The following is a 19,677-nucleotide window of genomic DNA, read 5'->3' on the forward strand; positions in this document are numbered from 1 at the left end:
TACGCGATCAACAGGAACGCCTGGTCAAATCGAACGAATGCTTGACGATTAAACTGGGTTTGGTTGTATTTACAGCAGTCTTAAATTGTCGCTGCCAAAACCATGGCACGAATCGTTGAATGCGTTCCAAACTTCTCCGAAGGACGAAATAAAGAAGTGATTGATGCCATAGCACAAGCCATTGCCTCCGTAGAGGGTTGTTCTCTTCTTGACGTGGACCCAGGCGTGTCCACCAACAGGACAGTGTACACATTTGTCGGTTCGCCCGAAAGTGTGGTGGAAGGAGCTTTGAACGGAGCAAGAATGGCTATGCAGTTGATCGACATGAAAAGACACCACGGTAAAGAATTTTTTTTAGTTTTTATAACGATTAGGGCGAGCATTGTTTGTTTATTTAAAAGTTTTATGCTAAACATCGCATTAAAAATTAACTATTACCAAGTAAACATATTAATTTTTTTTTCACGAGAGCTTAAAGCTGATATTTACAGCAAGGCGCCCAAAAGTGTGACCACTTTTAATTTATTTACATTCTTTCGTGCAGATTTAATCCAATCAGAAGTCAACTGCAAGCTATCCACGACTTTTGATTGGATTAAATCTGCACGAAAGAATGCGAATAAATTAAAAGTGGTCACACTTTTGGGCGCCTTGCTGTAAGTCATTATTTTCATTATTTTAAATACAATGCAATATCAGATTTCATTATATTTACTCAAGAAACCAGATAATGAGAATATTTTTTTAAAGAAATATGTAAATAAATAAGTGTCAAGTGAACTCAGAAAGCTTATTGTATAGCCCATCCTAGCCTGCGTAGCAGGCGTCTGTGTAGTTTTTAGCGCATTTAAAAGAGTGCGCGATCGCGAGAAGGACACACGAGGAAAAAAATCGAGGAGATGCCTGCCCGGAAACCCCCCGAAATACGTTTTTTTCGTTCTCTGAGACACAGGCGGCCCAAGCTCTCTATCAGATTACCTTTGGACGTGACTCTTGCTTACGAGCGGTGTTGTGTTACAAAGATTCGATTTATAAGGGTTTGTATGGGAAACAACGGTTTTGCTTTAAAAGTAAAAAAAATATATATTTTGTGAACAAAGTTAACTTACTCTGATTCGTTGTTTCATTCTTTGTTGTCTGCCAGATTCTCAGGTCAATACAACGCGTTTTTGGCGAGTTATCGTTATTTAGGTGTCCACTGCTAAAATAAAGACAAGGCTGTACACTGATTTCCGGAGTGCCCACCGCTCGAAGCGAATAAATCCTCTGAAATTAGTCCTGTCGACCCAATTCCTCCACAGAATCAAAGAAGAGATGTTGAAGTTCCATGTCTGTTCACTTGATTCGCAATTCTGCGCTCAAACGCCTTCGCTACGAAAGCTTGTTTCCGAAATTGCTTCACTTCACAAATTCGAAATAGCCGCATCCAAACTGGCGTGGACGTTCTCATGGTTGGGTGACTATAATTAACCCGACGGGGGTGGACAGCATTGATTTGTCGCTGGTGCATGGCTGTCAACAAATCAATGCTGTCCACCCCCGTCGGGTTAATTATAGTCACCCAACATGCTATGGTTCGTGGTTCGCATAGCATGTTGGGTGACTATAATTAACCCGACGGGGGTGGACAGCATCGATTTGTTGACAGCCATGCACCGGCGACAAATCGATGCTGTCCACCCCCGTCGGGTTAATTATAGTTACCCAACCACGAGAACGTCCACGCCAGTTTGGACGCGGTTATTTCGAATTTGTTAAGTGAAGCAATTTCGGAAAGTAACAAGCTTTCGTAGCGAAGGCGTTTGAGCGCAGAATTGCGAATTAAGTGAACAGACATGGAACTTCAACATCTCTTCTTTGATTCTGTGGAGGAATTGGGTCGACAGGACTAATTTCAGAGGATTTATTCGCTTTGAGCGGTGGGCACTCCGGAAATCAGTGTACAGCCTTGTCTTTATTTTAGCAGTGGACACCTAAATAACGATAACTCGCCGAAAACGCGTTGTATTGACCTGAGAATCTGGCAGACAACAAAGAATGAAACAACGAATCAGAGTAAGTTAACTTTGTTCACAAAATATATATTTTTTTTACTTTTAAAGCAAAACCGTTGTTTCCCATACAAACCCTTATAAATCGAATCTTTGTAACACAACACCGCTCGTAAGCAAGAGTCACGTCTAAAGGTAACTGAATGTGATAGAGAGCTTGGGCCGCCTGTGTCTGAGAGAACGAAAATTATCCCATTGGCTAGAATGGCCGCCAGGGAATAACCTGTAAATTTTGATTGGCTCTGAATGCCTCAAGGGATTAATTAGTCGCTTTGCGAAAGAAATCTGTCTGTCATCGGAAATGTGAGAGTTGTATTCTGTCTGTCATTGCAAATTTGATTCATGTATGTAAACACTTGAGCACGTACATGCCCTACGGAAGAGCTTTTCGAGTCTTGCAGAGCAGAGGTCAAAACTATTCTTTGAAATGCGAACAGAGGCAAGCATTACGCCAGCTATTCGAAGGAAAAGATGTAATGGCAGTGTTGCCGACTGGATTCGGCAAAAGTTTAATCTACTAATTGTTAGTGCTGATGATGGAGGTAAAAAGCAAATGCGATGGTGGAACAGGCTTCAGAAGCCTAGTTGTATAGTAAAGCATCATAAAGGACCAAATTTTTGAAATTCATCATGGAAAATTCAACATTTTGTACGGTTCGACGGAAGCCGTAATAAACAAGGAATTCCTTTGCTCGTTGAAATCACTACTAATATTCTCGCACACTCTTTTATTTTTCAATGCGCTAAAAACTACACAGACGCGCAGGCTAATATGCTTGCGTCTCGATGGCTTGAACAGATTGAAATACGAAGCGAATCCTGCTTTCTCGCCACACTGGCCGTAAGTAATCCTCAAGTTTTTAGAGCAAAGACGGCAGATTTTCTTGTTCCTTTTTCGTTCCTTTTTCTGCTGCATTTCGACGGCTTTGAAAATGGGGGATTTCAGTTTTCGCTCCCGCGAGAATGAAGACTGTTCTTAATCATTTATTTTGACAGTTGACCCAGCGCTGTCACCCAATTTTAATTAAATGTAATTGTGGGCAACAAACACGTTTCGGTGTGTTTCCGGGCAGGCGCCTCCTCGATTTTTTCCTCGCGTGGCCCTCTCGCACCTTTTGCGTTCCTCCCATACACGCGCTAGAAACTATACGGGCCCTGCTACGCAGGCTAAGCCCATCCATACTTAATTATGCAATGCAGTTTATTTCATATTGTCCTTTACACAGAAGCAAAAGTAATGAGAAGAACGAGACTCACAAATTTGGACTCATGATTAAGTATAAGACTATATAAATCTTGCCAACGAAATAATTGTGACGACCATTGTTCTAAAAAATTCTGAAAATTTTCCCAATATTTTCAAACTTATGTCCAATGATTCTGATATACCATTTGATACCCCTTTTCTCCTTCTTTGTTATTATTTTGGTCAGATTGGTCCAACAAGTCATCTGGCCAACCAGTTTGCTAACCGGCATGTACCGCACCCCTGAACCACCAGTCAGAGTTTCTGCAAATCATGCAGTTTTCTTGTCACTGATAGCAGTGTGTATTTTTTTTAGGTGAACACAAAAGAATGGGTGCTCTGGATGTGTGCCCCTTTATTCCAGTCCAGGGAGTTACTATGGAAGATTGTGTTCAGTGTGCAAAAATGTTTGGCGAGAGAGCTGCTATGGAGCTTGGAATACCAGGTATCTTAACTAATTAAAAACAGATAACTTAAAAATGCCTATTGAATAAGCTCTAGTTTCACACATGCCTAAAAAGTTGTAAGCTCATGCATGCAGGTTAAATTTTCAGTTTTAATGAGCTCATTAATGATTCATGAAGTCTTACATTTGTATCTGGTTCTTTGTTTTTAGTCTATCTGTATGGCTTTGCGTCAGATAAAGAATACCGAAAAACTGTGCCACAGATCAGGGCAGGAGAATATGAAGGACTTGCTGAAAAGGTAATTGCTTTTTTTAATACTTTTATTTGTTTTCTGCATAAGAAGGGAAGTGCTTGACTGACTAAATAGAACTTGTACAGCTGATCTCTGCACATAGTAGTCTCACTTTCCCTTTTCCCCCTCACAAGGTACTTGTAGGTACTGTAGAAATGTTACCAATAAAACCATTATTATTATTATTAATAATTATTATTATTATTATTATTACTTAAAATATACCGTAAAATTCCGGTTATAAGCCCCCCCACTTATAAGCCCCCCGGCTATAGGCCCATCTACTTGGAAACAAAAAAATACATCCGATTATAAGCCCCCCCCCCCCCCGGATATACTGTAAGCCCCCCTCTACCGGATGACAGTACTAAACAGGGCTAAATGTTGCTTTATTATGCATTTTTTTCTTTTCGAAACGTTTTTTTCATTCCGCTTATAAGCCCTCCCGGATATAAGCCCCTCTGTTTATAAGCCCACCCAAAACCCCTTACGAAGTTGTATAAGCCCAGGGCTTATAACCGAAATTCTACGGTATAATCTACAGGTGTATAATATATACAAAGAAAAATGTAAATGGTTTCACACAATCGTACGAGTGCTCGATGCAAATACATGCAGAGCGGGATACTATAATCAAAAGATTGAGACTGCACGGACAGTTACTTAAAGTTTCACGCACGAGGCGATCATCAGACTGTGCCGTTAATAGCAGTTGAAAGAAAATTTAAACTACATTCATGGAGGGCGGTTTGAGCGATCCTGCTTTTGATTGGCTGCATAAAACTTGTTTTCGTGCCTGCACTTGGTGATTAATTCAGATCTCTTATTGAGGAGAGTAGATCTGTCAGCGGATAGAATGCAGAGCTTCTCTGTCAGACACAAATTGCAGCGAGACGGGTTTCCCCTGTAAGAGCTTGCTCGCGTGACAATTGACCACTTGATTGAGAAATCGGTGTTATTGTCTCTTTGGTCCCAGATGTGCTTTGATAGGACAGTGTCGTGGGAATGTTTACGATGCTTGAAAGAGACCTTGTGGTTGTTATATCTAGTTTTGAAGCTGTGCTCCGTCATGCCAATATAGACCTTCGATTCGCCGGATGTGGTGGTGACAGTTGCTTTGTAGATGACGTTGTTGACAAGGCATGCACCGTCAAGTTGAAAGTTTGTCAAATGCAGTTAATTCATGCAATATGGTATTCACTCAGCTGCTGTGTGGCAAAGATTTTTTATCAGGACAAATTCTTTATACTAGGCTAAATTTCTGCCTTTCTCTCAAATCTCATCTACTATCATGTCAAACCACAGAAGAAAGCTTCAAATCTGTGTGTTATGAAAAATCCTCTTTACAGGGCCATATAACCAGACCCTTGTCGTAGACGAGGCAAGAACTTGTTAGGGGGTTCTGGGGGGCATGCCCTCCAGAACATTTTGACAACTAGAAGCTCTAATTGAAACTCTTTCAGAGACATTTTTCATGACACATTTCTTGAAAAAACTCAATCTTGTTCAACTGCGGTTTATTTTCCCAACAAAACATATTTTGTTTTTCATTTTTGGCCATAATCTAGACGAGGCAAGTGCCTCGTCTTGCCTCTTGTTAGTTATGGCCTTGCTTTATAAATTAAACAACCTTTTTACAGATCCAGAAACCAGAATGGAAGCCAGACTATGGTCCTGCAGAATTCCTTCCAACATGGGGAGCCACCATAACTGGAGCAAGAAAGTTCTTGATTGCGTACAATATCAACATTCTGGGCACAAAAGAACAAGCCCACCGACTAGCACTGAACATTAGAACACAAGGCAGAGGACCTGATCAGGTGTGGTGCCAAGCTGGATAAAGTAACGAATTCTCCCTAGTGACTCATGAACACTGCTTTTAATGCTGGTTTTGAGAATTTAAAAACTAATCAACTAGGAGTTGTTGCCTTGATGTACCAGTCAATGAGTTTAAAAGAATAATAAAATTAATATTTGGTAATTTAATTATACAGTGGAGTTCAAACTAGCCAAAGGAAATGAAAATTAGGTTGAGATTTCCATCACACTTGACATTGACACTGAACTTGAAAATGCTGTCATAAAGACAGCAAAACGTTGTTCGCAACTTTTGTCGCTAGTTTTAATTAGTTTTAATTAAATTTGCTGTAGTGTTTGCCTTCACGAAGGAAATGCTTACATTCTACACTGTATATATATGGTAAACAATTTAATTATTGGTTCAAGTTATTGGGAAGTTTGAAAGGGGGCAAAAAAAATCAGGACTTCATTTCTAATTTGGGGCCTTTCCATTTTGTATTCCCCCTAACCTTATATTGACAAGATTTTCTGAAGGTGCCTGCTTTGAAAGTCCTTTCTGAGGGGGGAGATTCATCAGGAGAAATTTTCTGAAGGGGACAAGGGAAAAAGTTTCTTCCGATGGGGTTTAGAAAATGGGGTTGTTTTTGAGGGGGCATAATGTTGGCACTTTGATCTTTTTTCTTAGGGGGGCAGTTTTGGCTAACCTCATCAATAGGGGTGTGTGGATGTAATTAAAATGGAATGGTCTTTATTCATTTGATTAATAAATTAAATTGAAATTCTCCTTCCCCCCTCTGCAAGACAACAAAACAGTACGTGAAAGGAAAAGCAAAGAAAAGTACATTTTCAAAATTATGTCAAAATATCAAAATATGCTTTTAATTAATGTTTTTTCTCTTGATTAATGGCAGCCTGGTCGGCTTGCTGAAGTTCAAGGTATGGGTTGGTACCTGGAGGAAGCAAACCTAGCACAAGTGTCAGTAAACCTGCTGGATTATCACCAAACTGGCATGCACACTGCCTTTGAAGAGTGCGTAAAGGATGCAAAGGTTAATGTATATACAGTATACATAGAGCTGCAAATATTTTTTTTTAATTGAAAGGACATAATGTCTTTCTAAGACACCATCTTAATTGGACAAAACAAAATTTTGGTCGGACTTTCACAAAAAAAAATGAATTTTTCATTTTTTGTTGCCGTAAAACGATTTACGATCACAAAAATGTCCAGACATTATGTCTGACCACCGTGACACTTGCAGCATTGCAATTGCAGAAAATATCCATACTCACCCCACAGAATTCTTAGGGCATAGATGGCAAGGGAGGAGGGGGTGGGGTGGGTACTGTAGGTGGGGTGTCTTAAAAGCCAAAATGTTTAAATGAAAACATATGAAGCTAAACTGGAATTTCTGAATGGGGTTTGAGGAGAAGGGGTTTCAAACCAAAAACCCTTCTGTGGGGAAGGTAGTGATATTTTCAGAAACATACTGTAACATTGTAACTTCATATTAAACTCATTTATTTTGCAACAGATAATAACAGTGGACAGTCTTTTGAACTTTAAAGTGTTGGCTTGCTTCTTAAAATTTTCGTTATTTGAGGAACGCTTTTACTCATTGATTCCTTTTCATTTCTGCAGGAATTGAAGCTTGCAGTTTGTGGATCACAAATTGTTGGTCTTGTACCGCTTGAAGCCATGTTATTTGCTGCTGACTACTACATTGAAAAAGAAAATCTCTTTATTGTAGGGGAAGATCAAAAGATCCGTTTGGTAGGTTTGTTTTTCCTGCCTAGAGCTTTAGGCTTAGCATTAATACTATCAGAAGAAAAACACATTTTAAAAAAGTAAAGTTTAAATATTAATGGCCATGGCTCAAGAAACTGTTAAAGAGTAGAAAGACTGCGACACTGATGTGGCCAGTATATACAGTCCAAACTCCACTCTGAAAGTTCGACTGGGTATAAAGAAAATGATATTGAACAGAAATTAAACCAGGCTTTACCTTCTCAGCAAAGACTGCCAGTAGTCATATTTCCATTAAATAATGTATTTGGTAAAAAAAATAGTCTGCATTTTAGCCTAGTGGCCCATCAGGCCGAACATTATCCTTGTTTCTATAGCGCAAAACAACTAGGAGCAGTATTTCTACTCTCCCTGGATGGGATGCTAGTCCATCACAGGATTACCCCCCAGCATTAAATTTGCTGGTATCCATTTATACACCTGGGTGGAGAGAGGCGCTGTGAGAGTAAAGTGTCTTGCCCAAGGACACAATGCAGCGCCCCAGCAAGGGCACAAACCTGGACTGCTCGATCCAGAGTCCAGCACACTAACCATATGGGCACCGCTCCTCTCAATTTATTTCATATGTACAGTATAAACTATATGAATAGGTCAGTAGTGAACCTCGCAGTTCAAGTTATTTCATTACTTCTATTTACATGTATACTGTTACTGTTATTAGTGATTGGTTGTCTGATCACCTGTTCTCTGGTTTTCAGTGGGGTTTACTTTTATTAATTGTCCAAACAGCTCTACCATTGTGTGATCTGATTATTTCCATAACTTTGCACTTGTACTGCAGGTAATAGAGAGGTTAGGATTGAACTCTGTCACCCCATTTGATCCTAAAACAAGAATTATCGAGTAAGTACACTCATCCATCCACTTATTAGCGTAGTACTGTATACCATGTTGCAGCTAATTTTTGATCTCAGTTTATTTTTTATTTTATCTACCGGTAGTTAGGTTTTTTTCTAACTTTTTTTTTATACTAGGTTAATAAGTAGAAAAAGTAAAACACCTCCCCTCCCTTGATGTCTCCTACCCCCTTCCACTATCCTTACTACTCTCCCCTGCTATCTGCTATTATCCCCCTCCCCTAAGTACTATCATCTATTTTATTTTTTCATTTCACTAACCTGCCCCGGATTTGAACTGTCAACCATCAAAATTGCTGTCCAACCCCTTCATATCCAGTTTGCCATGCAGGAAAAATTTAAAAAATTTAAATAAATTATATGACTCCTAGCCCTATTATTGACCGAGTAAAGAAAATCAATAAGTTAAGAAAGAAACTAACTAGTTAAAACGAAACAAAAAGAAACGAAACGACATAAAATAACTGAGATCAAAAATTAACTGCAACATATACAATGTTCTTCAAAATTAGCAAGTAAAACATGTCTGATCTAAAGTGTGCCTTCTTTTCTGCCAGGTACATAGTTGATGGTGCTGAGGATGGGCCCCTTGTGTCAATGCCGCTGCGACAGTTTATTTACAGTCTAGGGGCACGATCGTCAGCCCCCGGAGGGGGATCTGCATCTGCTGCTATTGGGGCTATGGTAAGTACAGGAAGTGCGGAGTGATTATTATAAAATAAAACCACCTAGTAGAGTAGCAGAACCTGCAAACTTGTAATTTTACTTTTCCTCTTGTGTAGCAGTTGCTATTGTTTTGGGGGATTGGCTAGAGACATTGTTCCTGTTGTTTGTTGTAATGTTCTTTTAGCCGGCCCTTGATTTGAGACCATGCGGGAGTTTCTACCCAACCTTAATCACTCTGGATTATCTAAATGATTAAAAAATTTGATCCTTGCATTCAAGTACAAAAGAGCTTCTATTTGTCTTCCAGTCAGCAGTTGTCGACAAACCTATGGATGAAACTGTGTTGTGTGTTATTAAGCAATACTGTTGCCAAAACCCGCTCTTGAGGCAGAGCTCATTCCTCGCACATGTGAATTCTGGGAAAAAAATTAAGGCTTCTTATTCACAAGACTTTTGATTATGAATTGACGGTCACAGTAGGTAAAAAATATTCGTTTTCAACCTATAGGAAAGAGTGTTTGAGGTTGCCCTAACATGTATAGATCTATGGGTTGGGTGGTGGGGTGAGATCATACACATGGGTGGATAGCTCCTGCCAAAGGCGTCTGATAAGCTGATGTACAGTCTCATGGCATAATTCTCATTGTGCATTGAGCTTTGTTAATGGCCTATATAAGAACCAATACCATTACCAATACCAAGCCTAACATGACTTACTATTCCGGCCATTTTGCTGGTATTAGAGCATCAAGGCACAAGAGACAATTATTTCCATCTCAAGCATTTAGGGTGTTGATTGTTGACAAATTCTCACAAGTAGATTAATATAAAATGTACATGTATTACGATAAGTCAGGAGAGTTTGGATACCTATCTTATTTTTCTTGCATTTAAGGTGTTGATTGTTGACAAATTCTCACAAGTAGATTAATACAAAATGTACATGTATTACGATAAGTCAGGAGAGTTTGGACACCTATCTTATTTTTCTTGCATTTAAGGTCTTGATTGTTGACAAATTCTCACAAGTAGATTAATATAAAATGTACATGTATTACGATAAGTCAGGAGAGTTTGGATACCTATCTTATTTTTGCTGCTGCTGCAGGGTGTTGCTCTTGCCACAATGGTTGGCTGGTTAACTTATGGTAACAAGAAATTTGAGGCGCTGGATTCACAGATGAGAACACTCATTCCTCCTTTGAGACAAGCCATGTTGGATTTTATTCCAATGGTTGATGCAGACACTAATGCTTTTAGCGGATTCATGGTAAGATAACTGTTAACTAAATCTTCGAGGTCGGTTCCTTGGGGAGGGTGGGGAGTTGGAGAACTCCCATATGAAAGAGACGGGGATTCTCGTCGTCTCGCTTAGGGGTGTAAATTTCGGATTTTGGTCTCACCCAAGGTGTTCCGACGGGGAAAAAAATGCCAGTATTTTTAGCTGTCAAGGTCTCGTTAAGGGTTGCATGCGAAGAAAAATAGAAATCTAAATTCTGTTTTTAGCATTTTGACATGTTTTAGGGGTCAAAAAGCCTGAGCCATGCCCAGATTAGTCTCCTTTAGGGGGTTAATTCAAAATGTCCGACGAGCATCCACGTCTATTTTATACGGGAGTTCCCGGGGGTGGGAGTTGGGGGTCGATTATTTCAGTAGCTGTAGAATCGGAACTTTTTAACGTCGTAATTTCGTCGTAAAAAGGCATTGTTCCGCAGCAAGACTGTCGTAACTTCTAGATAGTCCCTTCATACAAGGGGGTCTACCTTTAGAATTCTGCCGTAAGGTTGTTATAATGTGTTTTAGCCAGCGTTTAACGTTGTTTTCCACCAATCTTATAAGTAAATGTTTAAATGAGGTTGTACGTTTATGACAAAGTTTTGAACTTTTCAGGAAGCGAAGAAACTTCCCAAGACTACGCCAGAGGAGCAAGAAATGTAAGTTTGAATGATTTGGACAATCTGGGGAGTATTTTTTGGTGTTATATTAATAATCAGAAATTGTTTTCAAAATGTTTGATTTGTAAAGACTTCAACATTTTCACGGAAGAACCGTCGCCGGATGCTTGCGCAAATAATTAGAATAAAGTTAAAGTCGCGCTCGAGCCAACAGGTCCCTTCCGCCGGAACGCGTACGTGTCCCGGTTTTCGTATCATTAAGCGACCGGGAGTATTTTTACTCCCTCTTGATTGGACGCTAGTCCATCGCAGGTTATACCTGCAAGGTTTTCTTAGGTTTTCCGAAAGGATCGGCGATTCCTATTTATGAACACATTGGATACTGTAATGTTCAACGCTGGAAATTGCAATGTAAAAACTAAACGTTTCGGCAGTGCTGCCTTCATCAGTAGTCAAAAGTGAAAATGTCGTTGCAGACGTATGCGAAAAAAATCGATGGATACTTTTTACTACTGATGAAGGCAGCACTGCCGAAACGTTTAGAGAAGGATTGATTGAGGCGCATTACGAGCGACAAACTTAAAAAAAAAAAACAAGACTAGATTTTTCAAGATGCGCCAAGTGGGATGTAACCCCTTTAAACATAACGAATCAGTAGCCTGCAGCTCAGGATTATCTGCCTAAAACTGAGCCAAAATTGATGTTTTTCTCATTGTGGCTCTATTTTTCTGATTTCCTTCGCATTTCGCGTTTTTTTTTTGTGTTGTTTGGTTTTCAGTCGCGAGAAAGCTTTACAAGACGGACTCAAGGCTGCTGTCCAGGTTCCGCTCAACGTTATTAAAACAGCCACCAAGGTTTGGGACCAGATGGTGGAGCTTGCTAAAGTTGGAAATATGAACAGCAAATCTGATCTGCAGGTACGCGCTTTGCAGTAAAATGCTTGCAGGGCAACGTAGCCTTCAATCACGAATGGATTCTGATTAGTTTCTGGGCGTTTCCTATGACAAAATCAGCTTTCTTATACCTTATATGAAGTACGTGAAACATTTTGACCTTGAACCTACACAACAACGTCCCTTTAGAGAAGGACTTACCTAAAAAGGTACCGACGAAAATTGATCCCTCCCCCCGTCCCCCATCCTCAAGTAGCCCCTGAGCAGATACCATTTTTGCTGAGATGCAGGGAAGGTTAACTTGATCACAAATAATTTGATGTCAACGTTTGCAAAGAGTAGATATTGTTATACCCCTGGATATTAGGGAGAGGAACTGTGAGAGTCAAAATGTCCACCAGAAGGTAGCTATATAGGAATCTGGCCAAGATGGCATCTCACAGGTAGCCCAAGCTCAATAAGCGTCCGTATAACGTCACTCAAGAAGGATTGTATGAGAAAAAGGGGTCGAATTCTTAAACCAAAAAATAAGAGGAAGTAGTGAAAAGCAAACAAACAACTTACCTCGACTGAAGCGAGGTAAGCTATTATTGTTCAAAACTTCCTCGTATGTTCAAGTTTAAGATTCAACTGTTTCTACCCGTACAAATATCCTCATATTTTGACTGTTGCGTAACATAGCAGGGACGCTCATCGAGCTTGAGCTACCTGTGAGATGCGCATGTCATGGTTCTTACGAATACAGGCGCCCTTCCTTGCTATTCCGGGCTGCATGATACGTCGTAGCCAAGAGAACTTATGACAAAACATCAGACAAAAATCTACAACAGATCTAAATTGTTTCTTACTGCGCAGGTTGGCGCTCGTAGTCTGGAGACGGCTGTATGGGGCGCTTTTTACAATGTGAAGATTAACCTACAGGACATTGCTGATGAGACATATAAGAAGGAGGTTAGTACGTATCAGTCATCTATAGTCAACGGCCTCCAGGAGTACTCAACGAGGAAGTTGAGTCAAAAGTATATTACAAGTTGAGGCCCAGGCAAGCAGACGAGGACACATTGTTGCGGGCACAAATTTTCCCTGTTTGCCTGTGCGTGCAACATTTGTTGAGGTGTGTGCGAGAGGCCAAAAAAAAATTTTTTTTGATTTTTTCAGAAACATTTTGTGACCACCACAAATTTCCAGTTTCGTATCATGGGAACAAAGCATTTGTTTTGTGTCCCGCTTGTTGCTCACCCTACAAACCATGTGTCCTCGTTAACCACAGCCTTTAGTCTCATTTGCAGCAAATGCGTGATGATATAACGGCCGCAAAGGAGACTGAATTCAAGTGGGAGTGGAGCCATAACAATCCAATAACAATCCTGCGAATACATCCCCTTCTCAGAGCTCACGTCAGCATTCTCAGCCTAACAATAAATTTCAGTTATTCCGCAGTTCTGGGGAGTTCTGTGGTTTCATAACAGCTGGAAATTTAGCCTACCGTAAATTATCTAATAAATTTAATTATCTTTTAAATTTTTGGGGTCCTAGGGGAGGCGTGAAATAGATATGAGGCGTTTATTAGAGAGAGGCGTTTATTTCAATTTACCAGTAACCACTTCAACAAAACAAATAGGATGGGTTGTTTTCTAGTGGAGTAAGATACATAACAGAGTTGGTGAGTAGGAGACTAATCTAATCTGCGGTAATGCAAAACCTAGAGATGTTGTTCATAGTTCGATATCGACGTTTTGATCGTCATCAGGGTCAACCATGTTGGCCTCTTCGAAGTCCGAGTCAAGCAAAAAACTAACTTTATTGCGTGATTTTACTTTATGGAGTATTTCCTTTGTGTTTGAGATGATTGTTGGAGGGGGCGTCTATTAGAGACGGGGCGTTTATTAGAGAGCGGCGTCTAATACAAACTTTGCACTTTAGGGGAGGCATTTATTAGATACGAGGCGTTTATTTGAGAGTGGGCGTTTATTAGATCATTTACGGTACTCTGAACCTAAAGCTATCTCTCGAAACTTCAGCCAGAATAGCGATGATAACCAAATAAACTTGCTTTTACTTATTCTATTCCCTGGCAGGTTCTTGACGAAGCGCAAACCTCTTTGGAAACAGCGCAAGAAAAATGTAAGGAAATCCTCAACATCCTGGAGGAAAGAAAGTAAAAAAAAAAAACACGCCGGCGGTGCACTTTTTTTTTTACTGTTGAGGAGATGAATGTAGTTAGAAGAGTGTTTGCTTGGTGATACAGATGCATGCACTGAGAGCGAAAGATCATGAGGCGGATCCAAACTTCCTCAAAATAATTCTTTTTACACCATTCTGTTTTTAACCGGACAATTTACGTATTTGGTAAAACGGCAAAATAGGCAAATGTGAACGTGAAAACGTGAAATAGGCATTAAAGTGTGTTTATCAAAACTTCTCGCCTACTGGAGATCTCTCTCTCTGAGTTGCTGATTTCCATTAGGTGAAATGTGTGAAAATAAACTTAACTTAAGGTTATTTTAATGTGAACTTTTAATTTTAGCTTTTTCTTCATCGCAAGTTTTCCATGGCGTGGTCTAAATGGGTGATACTTTTTTCGGTGGTAAATAGGATAGGCTTTTTTAAATTATTGCTAGAGACAATGTAAAGTGTCCTTGCGTAGTATAATTCGAGGATGAAATCCGCGAGATTCATATGCAAGGCTAATTAAGGTGGTAGTAAAACTAGGGATATCCAGTTTTTTTAAAGTTGTGTTGGAATTTTATTTCGATAAAGTTGAATAAAAAGGTCCTTTCAATTGATATCTTATTTGTGGAAATGTCTTAGGGTATACAAAGGGTCCGACGTTTTCATTTACTCGGAAATCAATAAAACAGTTTCTCTTTTTTGATTAATTGTAGTCATTGTATTTGCATTTAGTGGGATTGCTTTGCTTTTAGTCCAAGAACATTCAACATATAGTCCATTGTATTTGTATTGAGCTCTGTGATTGGTCCATTTTTTAAACCGATATGAGCAAACCCAGTGGTGATTAAACTGACCTGAATTTGTGCGTGTGCTGTTGATTTCAAGTTTTCCCGCGCTTGCCACCGGTAATATGTTTCCCGCGCATAAAGTTGGTTTCATGTTTTCCCGCGCTTTTCCCGCTTCTGCACCGTTTACATGTTTACCCGCGCTTAAACTGCTGGGAATTGACCTAGCCCACTAATATTTTGAATTTCATTTTAATTTTAATTTGGGGTACAAATAAAGTTGTTTTTGTTCGTAGGGACTTCAGCACGAGAAACTAATAATTTTTAAATTAGTATAATAGGACTTTAAAAATTTTTTGTCACAAAATTAATTGGCGCAGTGTTATTTGGTCCTTCTGGTGGTTTGGATAAAATATTCAATATTATTAATATTCCTGGCCTCGTTATTAGTAATTGTCGTTCGATAATTTTGGATCAATTAACTAGCACTGTGTGTTGCGATGCTCCTCGTTGTTCTCCAATGTATCTGGTTGGTTTCTTGTTTCATCAGTGGCTTTAACTGTTATCTTCAATACGCGATTCGAGTCACTGTTTCTTCTTAATAATAAATTCTTCAAGAATTCACGAAAGTCTCTCATCCGGGCCAAGTAAATGGCAACGTTAATTGTACTGTTCAAATAAGCAGTGGCACCGCTTCCGTAACGGAGAACGTAGTCTGTTTGAAACGCCAAATCTGGCTTGGCTATCAGTTTGTACGTAAGGTAACCTAGGAAGAAAAAGTAAGTAGCAAAGAAAGTAAACGTGACAAGGATCAGTAAAGTTATTCCTCGAACCTTTATAGCCATTAGCTTGGCTCTCAAGGGGTTATTTCCTGGGTGGCTGGCGATCTTTCGTCTGCGTCTGATCCACACGGTCCTCGCCAAGGATATGTTGACAAACGTTATAAACAAAAACGGCATAACAAACTGGATCGGAAAGAGAAAGATTATAAGTCTGAAGGGATAGAAATTCTCCTGATTTTTGCAGATAACTGTGAAATGAGTTCTACTGAGATCGACCCTTTGTCCGTCGTAGGTGGCTGAAGGGATTAACATAACGAGAAGCCCTGCAACCCATGCACCAAACACCAGTTTACTCATTGTCGAAGCACTAAACGTGCGTGGAACTTTTCGAGTTGACAGATATTTTTCCAGGCTTATCACGACCAAAATGTTAATCGTTATAACGGCAAAAATAAATTGGAAATATCGAACGATCTTGCATGCCCAACCGCTTTGAAAGACGTCAAAGGTAATCTGAATGCAAAGAAGAGGAAGCGTTGTCAAACAAGATAGGAGGTCGGATAAAGCCAGATTTCTTAAATACATGTTCAAGTTCTTCACGAAACGAGTAGATTGAAGTTGAGTTTTCTTCTGTTTACTCCAAAGCAAAAGAAGCATGAAGCAATTGCCAACAACTCCCATGGCAATGATCGCACCAATCATCAAGCAAAGGACGAGTTTAGTTGTAAACCCTGCTGGTGTGAACACGTACACTACTGGAGTTGGCGGCGCTGTTCTTGAGTTGTTAATCGGCGTCGAGGAGAAGTTCGTGTTGCCAGTACTGTTTACTACCGGCAACCACCATGTTTCTTTGTTTGACATGTTGGGTTGCAGAGCTTCTAAAATAGAAACAGACGAAGAAAAAAAAATAAACTGAATCAAGGTGGTTCGCAATGGTTTAGACATTCTTGTCTTATGCGTTCTATTTAATACAGGTACACGGATGCGCCTGAAGAATAACGTTTGGTAATAATTAATGTAGGGTTTACTAATGAACAAATTATTGACCCTGCAAGTGATTGGCCTGACACGATTTTTTGTCAGTTTTAAAGGTTGTAGGAAGTTTAAATATGATCGAATTACTCTTTTTCTTAGTTCAGTCCAGAGCGGGTTTTCATTGATTTTTAATCCGTTCTAACTGTCATTCACGTACTAAGAAGGTTTTGTTTTTTCCAACCGACCAGATGGCTCGCAAGAAGCGCGATTAACTGTAAACGGAAACTCGGTAAAGTTTCAGCCTTTTTGTACGCTTTTGAAGAGAAAAAATGGTTATTTGCGTTATCATTTCTCTTCCTTATAAACCCGTTAAGTACTCTTTGACTACCTGTACTTCTTCTTTACCTGAGTAAAAATCACGTTTACTTTGTATTTTGCTTGCAAACAGACATACAAAGTTTAAATAATTTTTTAAATGAACGTGCAATTAAAATGTAAACGACGGCCAACATTTAAGCAAGAACTAATACTCATTTTTTTTGGCCTGGTATGTTAGAAATACACGGAAAAAGTTCTAGCCTAACTTGTGAAACCGGTGGACTGTGCAAATTACTTTTATAGACACTCTAATGTCTATTAATTTTTTTAAGTCAGCAGTTTTAAGCAAAGAAAACAAATTTTCTAACCGTGTGTTTTTAAATTCAAGATAGTAGGTGATTGTCAAATTTAAGAATGAAAGATGACGTTATGATGAAATTAAAAATTGCAAAGTTTTGCAAAATTTTCCAAAACACTTAATGTAAGAGGTAATGCAGTTTTAACTTACCCAAGATATAGCTTAAAACTGAACGGTCAGCAATATACCGAACTGTACGTGGTTTATGGTTTACTCTGCCAAGGCGTGTGCCATCTGCCACCAAGTGATTAACGATCTACTGTTCCAGCCGGATGTCATAAGCCTCGCTTACATGTGTTTATGCATAAAACGGCACAGCAGACTCAATAAGAGTTGTTTTGAAATAATTAAAAACCCATTGTAAAATGCGTTAGAATATTAGAATACTTGTTCATTGACTTCCTCTAAACACCTCCATCAACCGGCCTGGCAGAAGAAAAGCCCTTTTTATGGAAAGTGTGCTCGCAAACAACCTATGTCTTGCAAAAAACAGTTAAATTTGAATATCTATTACTTGCTAATTTTCAAAAAGGCAAACCAGGAAAAGGAATTTGAATACCTTAATTGAAATTTTTATTTTTATTACAGGACGGCCAGAAATTTGATAGTAAGCTGTTTACCTATGATGGGATTTAGTACAACCACTAACGAAAATTCTCCATGCTTAAAATGTTTTTTATTGCCGTCGTTTCTTCATTACTTACACATTGTTTGTTGTTAACCGTAGCCTATCCAGACCGGGGTGTGTGTGTGTGTGTGTGTGTGTGTGTGTGTGTGTGTGTGTGGGGAAGTGCCCGCGCTGACTTTGAACGCCTATGACTTTTTCAAGATTCAACCAAACGCTACCAAACTTTGCGAGTTTGGTAGGATAGATTGTTGTGTCAGGAACTTGACGTCACCATGGCAACGACATTTTGACAGGCATGTTTTCCCAAATTTGTAAATTTCGTGTTTCTATTAATGAAAAATAACTTTAATGCAATTCTTTTCACCTTTTTATGGCTTTTAAGCACTTTTTTTATTGATTTTGAGTACTTTGCAGTAATTTTGAGCTGTTTTCTGACATTTTGGAAAAATTCCGAGATCCAAGATGGCGGCTGTTTTGACATCATGATGTAATTGTCACGTGATGTGACGTCATCATCCCACGTGACGTATACGGATTTCCCCCCCCCCTCCCCGGTATAAAAAGATCCAAAAAAGCCCGGTCTGAATAGGGTTAAAACAATGCATGAACGGCTCTTTGGATTTTTGTAAAACGTGACCACACATCCGCTAAACAGAAGCTTGGAATGACCACAGAATTAACGTTTGGTCATGAGTGAGGCAGTAGTCGGAGGGATATTTTCAACCCACTGGCGATGAAACAGGCTTAACGTTTCGTCAGTCATGGGCTCCTGGTTTCGTGTAATTATATTTTTGGCCCGGAGACTAGTATACTACCTTTCAGTATACCCCTAACTGAAGAACCGTTGACCAATAAAAAGACCAAAATGTTTACTGGGAAATCGATCAGAAAAAAACGTAATCGTCGTCTTTTAAAGTTAAATCTGGCTTGGCTATCAGTTTGTACATAAGGTATCCTATGAAGAAAAAGTACGTCACGAAGAAAGTAAAAGTGACTAGGATCAGTAAAGTTATTCCTCGCACCTTTATAGCCATCAGCTTGGCTCTCAAGGGGTTATTTGCTGGGTTACTGGTGATCTTTCGTCTGCCTCTGATCCACACAGTCCTCACCAAAGATATGTTCACAAATTCACGAGCACTGTGATTGGTACATTTTTAAACCAATACGAGAAAAACCAGTGGCGATTAAACTGACCAGCGTTTACGCGTGTGCTGTTGATTTAAAGATTTCCCTGCCCTGTTAGTTATATAGTTTCCCGCGCTTGCCACCGGTAACATGTTTCCCGCGCACGAAATTAGTTTCATGTTTTCCCGCGCTTACTGCTGGGAATTGACCGAGCCCACTAACTTTTTGGAATTTTAATTTGGGATACAAAAAAAGTTGTTTTTGTTCATTGAGACTTCATTAAAAGAATTTCTCGTATAGTTTATTGGTGCAGTGTTATTTAATCCTTATGGTTAGTTTGGATTAAATATTATATATTATTAGTACTACTGGCCTCGTTAGTAATCGTCGTTTGATAAGTTTGGAGTTTTATCTAGCACTGTGTGCTGCGATGCTCCTCGTGTTTCTCCAATGTATCTGGTTAATCTGGTTAGTTTTTTGTTTCATCAATGGCTTTCACCTTTATCTTCAATACGCGATTCGAGTCATTGTTTCTTCTAAATAGTAAATTCTTCAAAAACTCACGAAAGTCTCTCATTTGGACAAAATAAATGGCAACATTTATTGAACTGTTCAAATAG

At 39.4% G+C, this 19,677-nt stretch overlaps 2 protein-coding genes across 2 annotated transcripts in view; both read left to right on the forward strand.

The window, feature by feature from the left end:
• The window catches only part of LOC144660464 (polypeptide N-acetylgalactosaminyltransferase 13-like), a 142,213-nt gene that overhangs the window by 22,736 nt on the left and 99,800 nt on the right, over positions 1-19,677 (forward strand). The window lies entirely within an intron of this gene.
• On the forward strand, positions 42-14,627 carry LOC144660470 (formimidoyltransferase-cyclodeaminase-like). The gene is made up of 13 exons (XM_078521103.1): positions 42-340; positions 3,614-3,742; positions 3,914-4,002; positions 5,637-5,816; positions 6,708-6,845; positions 7,439-7,570; positions 8,385-8,446; positions 9,018-9,144; positions 10,235-10,396; positions 11,017-11,060; positions 11,800-11,938; positions 12,770-12,865; positions 13,993-14,627. Exons 1-13 carry the CDS (start codon positions 103-105, stop codon positions 14,074-14,076), a joined length of 1,620 nt encoding a protein of 539 aa, XP_078377229.1. The 5' UTR covers positions 42-102; the 3' UTR covers positions 14,077-14,627.

Source organism: Oculina patagonica, chromosome 7 (assembly GCF_052425735.1).
Source record: "Oculina patagonica isolate OP01 chromosome 7, crgOcupat, whole genome shotgun sequence".
NCBI classification, from domain to species: Eukaryota; Metazoa; Cnidaria; class Anthozoa; order Scleractinia; family Oculinidae; genus Oculina; species Oculina patagonica.

What these genes read in the sequence shown, in the direction of transcription:
- LOC144660470 (XM_078521103.1), top strand. Translation starts at nt 103, where the DNA reads ATGGCACGAATCGTTGAATGCGTTCCAAACTTCTCCGAAGGACGAAAT. An exon ending in CTGCTGCTATTGGGGCTATG is followed by an intron (nt 9,145 to 10,234) that starts GTAAGTACAGGA and finishes CTGCTGCTGCAG; the next exon opens with GGTGTTGCTCTTGCCACAAT. An exon ending in ATGAGACATATAAGAAGGAG is followed by an intron (nt 12,866 to 13,992) that starts GTTAGTACGTAT and finishes ATTCCCTGGCAG; the next exon opens with GTTCTTGACGAAGCGCAAAC.